This window comes from Cupressus sempervirens, chromosome 5, assembly GCF_028749045.1.
Source record: "Cupressus sempervirens isolate cs-2001-9-10 chromosome 5, ASM2874904v1, whole genome shotgun sequence".
Lineage (NCBI taxonomy): Eukaryota > Viridiplantae > Streptophyta > Pinopsida > Cupressales > Cupressaceae > Cupressus > Cupressus sempervirens.
The window spans coordinates 196790076-196800191 of NC_143122.1; the positions used below are offsets into that span (position 1 = coordinate 196790076).

Consider the following 10116-nt stretch of genomic DNA (forward strand, 5'->3'; position numbering starts at 1 on the left):
AATTAAATGGAATTCAACTATGGAAAAGCTGCCGGTCATTAAAATAAATTAAATAAATTAAATAAAATCCCTCCAAGCCATTAAAAGCAATTAATAAAATAACTTCCACAACCACTGTGGATTCCTAAATACACAAACATGCTCATGGGTCTAGACACAAATGCAAATGAATCCGGATTTATTAAATCATCAAAGGGTTTAATTAAATAATTAAATAAGTTATGTTGCCCATACAGGGACGACATTTGTTAGGTATGAAATCACTAACTCCATGTGCCACTGTTGGGGATATAAATTCTGCGCATTAAACAACACGATCAAGTGCAATTGTATATAATAATATAGCCAAAGTGATAAATGCATTAAATCGTGTAAATTATAAAAAATACAAGGTACTTATCCGTAGCATGATAAACCAATGAATCCAACATGGATAAATCATTTCTAATTATTTAAGCATTTAATAATGGAATTAATAATAGTTGTTAAACAACATAAAGAGGCACTAAAACACATAAGTCAACATGGTCAAACGCATGAGTATATACTGCTACAGGAACCTGGTCAAGTGTAGTAGGACAAATAATACATAGTGCAACCATTGTTCATATCTTAGGGTAATCACAAAATAACATCATGATACCACACCAATCTTGGTAACCACTGACACAAACCTCAGTGAAACCATCTAACACATCATAATCTCAAAAAGCAGGCATAAGCATAATCAACCAGCTAATGCAACAATATAAGTCAAATCACCCCGAGGGTGTAGACCATTCACGGGTCCCAATCATGATCAATCACAAAGCAAGATCATCAAGGTTGTATCCATCAGGATGACTTACAGAGATCAAATGGGAGAGGCACTACAAGCCATTTTTCCTTAGATTCTCAATTTCAATATCAAAAGTCCTGCCACTTTCCAAGAAAATATATTCTTAGGAATAAGAGATTGCTTTTGATATGTCCTTAAAGGGCTTGACAATTTTCTTGAACTCCAAATTTCTTGGAGTCCAAGTGTCTAGCAGTACCAAAGATGAAAGAACTTCAATGGCTATTGAAGATGATTTTATTTAAAGAACCCAAAAGCCCAATTTAATATTTGGAGATGTTCAAACTTTCTCTTCTGCATTCTGGAGTCTCTCTTGGACAGATTAGCAAATTTCCTTGATCCTCTCACTGTAAGGACTCAGAATAGCAATCTGATCCTGATCTATAAAATACAGTTGCCCAGCCATAATATTCTTCTGTGTGTGGGGACTTACTGGCCATCTGAATTTGCAGACAATTTGCATGGGCTTGATTTGCTTGAACCATAGTGGTGTGACAATTGAAATCTTACAGGACTTATTTGCTTGTAAATGCTTTTTCCTGCATTATTATCACCTTCTCTGGACTTCAAATGCAAGTTAAGTGGAGGAACTCCATGAATACTTGCTACAATAAGGGGAAGTGAACTGAGAGCCTTTTCAACATTCTCATGTTCATCATCAGGATATGTCCAAACATAGCTTAATATCTTTTTGTGTGCAAGCTCTATGATGCCTCAATTGTACTGTCTTTATCACTGAGCAAGGGCTCATCATCCATTGCCATTGCAACAAAAACACTCAAACAGGGAACCTCAAGGCTGACACACGCAATGACTTACAAACCCGTTCATGTATTGAATGTATCAAGTTGGGTATGACTAAACCCCAACAATGTTTTTATTTAATACTCAGTTTACGATAACAGTGATGAAAGGCTTGGATATAATAATAGACTCTTTCCTTTCTCCAAACAAGGAATCAAATATACCCGTCCTTGTATGCTTTTGCTTAATTGATTTCTGATGAAATCCAGGTGCCAAACAACTCATTCCATTCATTTCTCACCATCATGTATTTATTTTCATGTGCATCTGAATGATATAATTATGGACTACAATTTTGACTGCACATGAAATCTTTGTAGAGCTACCAATTTTGGTACTAACATGTAAGGTTCTTTTACTCGTGGTCTTGGTAATTGTGCAAGGGTGTTTAACTGGTCTTGATGAAGACATGGTGGTCATACAATTATTTCTGTCGATTTCATCTCAACTCTATTGAATCTATGGATTGAATGATCATGGTAAGATAATCGGAGGGAAGCCTGACTTCTAATGCTTAGGCAAGAACCTGAACTTCAAATGTGTCATGTATGATTTCTCTAGTGATGCTTCATTATTTAATATTTGCAAGAGGTTATAAACCCTCATGAATATTAATTTCTCTAGATCTCAGTTTGCACTTAAAAGGAAGTTGGTCAAGAGTATCTATTTATATTATTGCACTGTATATTAATTCATCTGATTTTATGATCTCTTGTGACCTCAGTACAAGTCTCCATTAAATTTTTGGAGTGATTTTTACTCTATTCATAATCTTTTCCACTGGTTTATGTGACTGCATCGGGCTATTCTTTATATTTATGAGTTTAACAAGTCATTTTTTGTGATCTACAAAATATTTGCTACCATATTAAGTTTGAATTTGGTACATTATTTCCTCTGGTACCCTGTATTATTATTTTCTTTAAGAAATCCTCATTGTTGTCATCAAACTGATAAAGAAAAGGCATTACTGCAATATAAACAACTTTGTCGTGACTGTGGTTTTCCCTCAAGAACAGGCGATATCTCAAGTGCGTACTGTGTATTCATTTGTGGGAGAGACCAAAGTTATTCAAGCTTATTCAAGAGCTCTTGGAACTACTATAAAGCTGGGGAAGAAAGGGGGTCTTGCGAAAGGATTGGGTGTAGGCTTTACATATGGATTAGTGTTTGGTGCATGGGCATTGCTTCTTTGGTATGCAGGTGTCCTTGTCAGACATGGAGAAACCAGTGGTGGTGAAGCATTCACAACCATTTTCAATGTCATTATTAGTGGAATGTAAGCTTTAGAAATTTGGACTCAAATCCAGAATTCATTGAATAACATAATAATACAATAGACAGTATTTTTGGACACTTATGTCTTCTCTCTTTTCTCCTCTTTCAATTTTTCTAGTGCTCTTGGTCAAGCGGCTCCAAACTTGGGTGCATTTGGCAAGGGGAAGGCAGCTGCATATAACATTCTTAAAATGATCAAGCAGAAACCAGCAATGAGCTACAACCTTTTGGAAGGCGAGACATTTTCACACGTTGAGGGGCATATCGAATTACGCAAAGTCTGCTTCAGTTATCCATCTCGACCGGATATTATCTTTCAAGATTTTTATCTTTCAGTATCTGCTGGAAAGACAGTAGCAATTGTTGGAGATAGTGGTTCGGGGAAAAGCACAATTATATCCTTAATAGAGCGTTTTTATGATCCTTCTTCAGGTAAATTACAACTGTATATTCTAAACATATATTTACATCCATATGTGTTATGTACCATGATTGGTTGCTAAGAATATTCTGAGAGGAGATTTCACAATTTCTGTATACCAGCAAATAAAATACATTCACACATGGTTGTGATTTTAAAAACAAATTCTAGTTCAATGGTAAAGAATCTCAAAAATACATGTAGGAACAGGAATAAATTTCCTTGTCACTTAAATCAGCAGTCAAGTAGATTATGAAATCCATTTCCATATTGCATTTATTTAGGTGAAGTGCTACTGGATGGGCACAATTTGAGAAGCCTGCAACTGAAGTGGTTACGGGATCAGATTGGATTGGTCAGTCAGGAACCAGCATTATTTGCAACTAGTATAAGTGAAAACATTTTGTACGGTAAGGACAATGCTAGCATGGAGGAGATCAGAGAAGCTGCAAAGGCTGCTAATGCTCACTCCTTTATAGAAAATCTACCCAATGGCTACAAAACCCAGGTGCTATTACCAGAAAGACATAAATTCTTTATTCTGTTTAAGTTGCTGTATTTAGTCAAGTTTAGATCTAATTTTAAAATATCATAAAATCAGGTGGGTGAGAGAGGAACACAACTTTCTGGAGGGCAGAAGCAACGGGTTGCTATTGCCAGAGCAATGCTTAAGAGTCCAAAAGTTTTACTTTTGGATGAAGCAACAAGTGCATTGGATACAGAATCAGAGCAGATTGTTCAGCAAGCTCTTGAAAACATTATGATAGCCCGGACCACAATAGTGGTGGCTCATAGACTTTCTACAATTCGAAATGCCGATACCATTGCAGTGTTGCAAAATGGCAAAGTTGTAGAAAGTGGTTCACACGAGGAATTGATTTCAAAAGGGAAAGATGGGGCATATTTTTCTCTTGTGCAGCTGCAAGAAGTCACAGAAAGTGATCTTGCGCAGAAAGAACATGAAAGTAGCAGGAATTCCAGGTGATCAATTGTTGGTGTTGCTAATTCTGAATATTTTAATCGATTTTGTTTACAAATTTTTCTTTGGATAACTGACCTTTTTGTATTGTGTTCTGTAGGCAGTCCCTTGAATCATTGTTTTCATCACAAAATTTCAGATCTGGAGTTAATAGCATTAGATCTGATTCTGTTGGAAAAGAAAATTTGGATATCAAGGAATTGGTAGGTGAAAAACCACCATCATTTATGAGGCCTTCAATCTGGCGACTGCTTAAACTGAACGTACCAGAGTGGCCTTTTGCCATACTAGGCACTCTCGGGGCAATTATGGCAGGTGTGGAGACACCACTTTTTGCTCTTGCCATTACTCATGTTTTAACTACCTTCTACTCTCCTGACAAGCTGTATATCAAGCATGAAGTTGAGAAAATCTCTATTATATTCAGTGGAGCAGCAGTTGCTACTGTGCTGATATATTTATTGCAGCACTATTTCTATACTCTAATGGGGGAGCAACTCACTACACGTATCCGAGAAATGATGTTCTCAGGTATATATGAGTTAATTCATCTTGACTTTATAATTTACTATTTAGTAAAGTGAGCAAAGTAGTTTGAGTTTATTTACATGAAGTGTTGTGTGCAGAACCTAATTGACGCGGAAAACAAATTTATACTTTGATCTTATAATCTTGTTACTTGCATGAATTGCAGCAATTTTACGTAATGAGATTGGTTGGTTCGATTCAACTGAAAATAGAAGTGGACTTTTAACATCATGTTTGGCAACCGATACAATGTTGGTTAGAGGTGCTATTGCTGATCGCATGTCAACAATTGTGCAGAATGTAGCACTTACAGTGACTGCATTTGTCATTGCATTCATGCTTAATTGGCGTATATCATCAGTTATCCTTGCAACATTTCCATTTCTGATTGGTGCTTCAGTGGCTGAGGTAATTCTCATTTTTAGTTTTGGCCATGTCCAGAGACAAAGAAAATGGATTGATTCAATTGCCTTATAACTTCTTTTATTTTATTTCAGCAACTTTTTATGAAGGGATTTTGTGGAGATTTCAACAGTGCATATTCTAAAGCAAGCATGGTAGCTGGTGAAGCTGTGAGCAATATCCGCACAATTGTATCTTTTTCTGCACAAGAGAGAGTTATTGGTCTTTTTGCTCAAGAATTGGTAGAACCAAAGAAAAAGAATTTTTTGCGAGGTCAAATAGCCGGGTTAGGCTATGGCACTTCCCAGCTTTGCCAATTCGGATCTTATGGCCTTGCATTTTGGTATGCATCTTTGCTAGTTAAAACTCATGAAACTGACTTTGGACAAGTGATGAAAGCGTTTATGATTTTGATCATCACAGCATTTGGTGTGGCTGAGACTCTTGCTCTTGCTCCTGATATTGTGAAGGGGTCTCAAGCTTTGGAACCTGTTTTTAGAATTCTTGATCGAAGAACTGAGATAGAACCTGAGGATCCTACAGCAGAGGAGATCACAGAAGTCAAGGGCAACATAGAATTGAGTCATGTGAAGTTTTGCTATCCTTCTCGACCAGATACTATTGTTCTTGAGGATTTAAGTTTGCAAATCCAATCAGGAACAAGCCTAGCCCTGGTAGGTCCAAGTGGCTCAGGCAAGAGTTCAGTTGTATCCCTTCTAATGAGATTTTATGATCCAATATCAGGGACAGTCCTCATAGATGGTAATGATATCAAGAAACTAAGGCTCAGGTCTTTGAGACAGCAAATTGGTCTAGTGCAACAGGAGCCTGCTCTTTTTGCAACAACCATCTATGAAAACATTCGGTATGGGAAAGAGGGGGCTTCTGAAGCTGAAATAGTAGAAGCTGCAAAATCAGCAAATGCACACAACTTTATCAGTGGCCTACCTGGAGGTTACCAGACAAATGTTGGTGAGAGAGGGTTGCAACTATCTGGAGGGCAGAAGCAAAGAGTTGCCATTGCAAGGGCAATCTTAAAGAATCCAGCCATACTTCTTTTGGATGAGGCAACCAGTGCATTGGATACAGCATCAGAGAGTGTAGTCCAGTCTGCATTGAACCAATTAATGCAGAGTCGGACAAGCATTGTAGTAGCACATAGGCTTTCAACAGTTCAAAATGCAAACATGATTGCAGTGCTTCATGGTGGACGGATAAAGGAACAAGGTACCCATTGGCAGCTTACTAATAATCCTGATGGTGAATATGCTCAATTAGTTAGATTACAGCAAGGGACACAATCTGAAATCTAGTAGCTGATCTACTAGTGCTTAATATCCACTGTCACCTCATATGATATGCAAAAAAGCACTTCAGATTTTGCTGCATGAATGTCCAAATTGGAGATTGTAAATAATCCTAAAAGGTTGTTGCTCTGCTGGTTTTTATCATGACCATTTCCTCGAATTAGTGCTTTTAATGTAAAGGGACCGTGTAGCCATTTCCAAGAATTGTAGGTTCATATATTTTTTGTGGAGATTCTCTAATCTAAGAATTAAATAAAAACATTTCTTATAGATTCCTTTTCATAGAAGATGACCTGGATGTCTGATGCACTCATTTTTAACCATAATTATGTATTCTCTATGGTGACATGAATACTGGGGCAGTATTCCCCATTAGGATTGACCAAAGAATCTCTCTATTATATGCACGTATTATCCATACAAGAAAACAGGCACCCTGTATTATGAGCAATTTCAGTACAAATGTTGACTTTGTTTTTCATGCCCCAAATTTGTACACTTGCCCCTAGACCAGACCAATACAGGTTTTGCAAATGGGAACATAATTTCATTTTATTATGTAACTCTTCTTTCGCTTGTATAGTTAGAGGTCACCTCATCATGGTGGTCAGACAAATGCCACAATTAAATTCACTAATGACAGACCTAACAACATTTACCTTATTCAGTGTAATTACAATTTTTTATAACTTTTTCAACACTTAATTAATCACAATAGCAATTTTTCGAAACTTTAATCAACCACAAATGCATGATTGAACAAGTAGAGATACAAGAATATTGGAAACTCTTGCAGGAGAAAACCACAACAGAATATTTGTTTTTGTATTAGAAATCTCGTAGAATCTTTGTAGGCACCAATCTACAACTTAATCTTTACTTTTTGAACACTGAAGTAATCACAATATCTATATTTTAAAACTTAGTCAACAACAAATGCAAGATTGAACAAGTAGAGGCACTAGAACATACTATTTGTGTGGGAACTCTTGCAGGAGAAAACCACAACAAATTATTGTTTTTTATTAGAAACTTCTTATAACCTTTGTAGGCACCAACCCATAAGAGACACCAATTCCCCTTTAGATGATTTATAGGCAACCACACTATAGAGAAACCAATCTCCACAACTGGGCACCAACTCAAAAAGAGACACAAATCTCCACAATTGAGCACCATCTCAAAAAGAGATACCAATCTCTTTAAAATTGAACACCAACCTCGAAAAGAACAAAGTGATAATTGTTTGATCTTCTTAAATCAGAGCCTATATTACCAAATTCTTCCTTGGTAACCCCAAAGTTTGGTTTGGTTCTTGCAAACGTTTGGTCTTTATCTTGCAAAAGTCTGCTGCATACCTTCAAAATCTGCCCAAATTATGTCATACAAACTTGGTATGAATTCTGCTATTTTTATAGTGAATTTGCAAATCTGCAGCAGGACCCGGACTGAATTTGGCCAAAATTGGATTTTTTTTTTGGACTTGTTTATTGTTTGGTTTATTTTAGTCAATCTAACCCTCCAACCCTAAAATAGGCTACAAAAAAGGCCAAAAAGGTTAAACATATTGTTAAGAAGTAAAGTTCACACCTCATAACTAGGGGGAGTGGAGGTTCTGAATTAATTGTGTATAAATGCAATAAATTTCAAACTTATTAAACTGATCACCAACTACCAAAGCAATAATGCACAATAACAAGAAACCAAACACCATAACACAATGGTTTTTGTTCTCAAGGAATTAGAGGGGAAAACCCCAATGGGGATGGTACCCACTAGATATTGTATTGATATATAAATTCCCTACTAAAGGATGTGACCTTATTACGAGTCAAATACAATGCATTTAGTATAGTTGTCCTTGTTCAAGGACCTTGAACCCTTGTTAAAATGTTTCAACCATGTTAGAAGCTAATGAGAGCAAAAAACACACTACTCTAGCACACTTGTTCAAAAGATGAAAGTTTAAACCACTTTTATTTACTTCAGGATAAGAAATCCAAGAAACATTAACTAACTGATCTGCAACTTACTTGCCAAATGAAGTCCACTAGGAATGATAGATTCCACTCATACCTCTTCTCAAAACATTTGTCAATCTTTCAACTACAGATATCAGGTTTCCACAATCCATCATAATTGTTATCATAAGCTTTTGGATTCGATTGTGTATGTATTTTGTGGCATCAACATTTCGGATCCCACTCTATGATCCATCATCAGGATAAACGATAGGAAGATATGTATAACAAAAAGTGAGTTGCAACTTTGGACTAACTCAAAAGATAAAGAGAAGAAAAGAGAAGACACACGGAATGAGAAGAAATAAACCACACACAAAAAAAGACTAATTATAATAAATGATAAATAAAAGAAAGAAGGTTAATAATTAATAATTAAGAGAGAAAAAGAAAGAAAACAAAAAGACAAGTTAAACAACAATTACAACCCCAAAAACTAAAAGAAACACAAATTCACAAAAAAGACAAAAAAGACAATAAAAAATAAAATGAAGAACTAAAAATTGAAAAAGAAAAAATCAAGACAAAAGATAAGAAGGCAAGCAATTAACAAAATAAATAAGGAAAGGCTAATGACAACTTTTTATGTTGTAAGTAAAAAATAAAAGATGAACGGGTGCGCACGCACACACACAATATTTTGGCTCTGCTCTAATATTCCAGCATGAAGGCTCACATCTATGCATTCCATACATACATTACAAATGCATAAAATAACTTTCCTTTATACCCATCACAAATAAGCAATTAGGTCGACCTATTAGGACTTTCCCAATGAACAATTAAATACATAAGACCACACTATGACATACATGCCTCCTTAAGAAATTATATAATCATTACATAAAGTATCCTGCATGCTACAATGGGTACTTAACTCTTGTCAATAATAAGCAACACACTACACTGCCCAATTGGTTGTTATAGAAATATGTCACACACTACATGCCAATGAACCTTCCAACAATAGCCAAATGATCCACAAATCCAAACATATGTGCTACAATAAGTCTTCTATCATCTTCTATGCTAACCAACATTAATGCTTGCTCGCCATCAAGTTACAACCAAAACATTGCAAATACTTCTGGCATAATTCTCTGCGCCTTGGTCTACTACTAGTCTTTACTAAATCTTTTGTAACTCAACCAAGCTATCACATAAGATGCCACAACCATAGATATAATGTCTACACTCATCCTAGAACACAAAATCATGCTTGCATATCCAAAACCATCAATCACAACACATACTATACTGATCAATAACTAACACACAGAACTCAAGTCTATTTGTAACCTCATAACATATGTTGACATCAATAACAAAATATGTCAATTAATACAACATGTCTGCTACTTGAACAATCTCTCAAAGTGCCAACATCCTCCTCTACTCTCAACACATATGTCATGTGGACTAAAACATTAATATATATGGTGGAGTATTTTGCTATGTTGCCTTACTATAAACATAGTGGTGTATGAACTTTATGTTGCTACACATAGATATAGATATAGATATACACATACATACATTAA

The 10116-nt window shown here is 35.8% G+C and overlaps 1 protein-coding gene across 2 annotated transcripts in view; it reads left to right on the forward strand.

Moving 5' to 3' along the window:
• LOC149555062 (ABC transporter B family member 13-like) overlaps positions 1–6824 on the forward strand; it is a 47189-nt gene extending 40365 nt beyond the window's left edge. For both annotated transcript variants that reach the window (XM_089829093.1, XM_089829094.1), the window contains exons 5-11: positions 2659–2918; positions 3036–3349; positions 3623–3846; positions 3940–4319; positions 4418–4848; positions 5012–5253; positions 5343–6824. In XM_089829093.1, coding sequence (XP_089685219.1) covers positions 2659–2918; positions 3036–3349; positions 3623–3846; positions 3940–4319; positions 4418–4848; positions 5012–5253; positions 5343–6560 — 3069 coding nt within the window. In that variant the 3' untranslated portion in view covers positions 6561–6824. The remainder of the gene's footprint in view (positions 1–2658; positions 2919–3035; positions 3350–3622; positions 3847–3939; positions 4320–4417; positions 4849–5011; positions 5254–5342) is intronic.
• The last annotated feature ends 3292 nt before the right edge of the window (positions 6825–10116 follow it).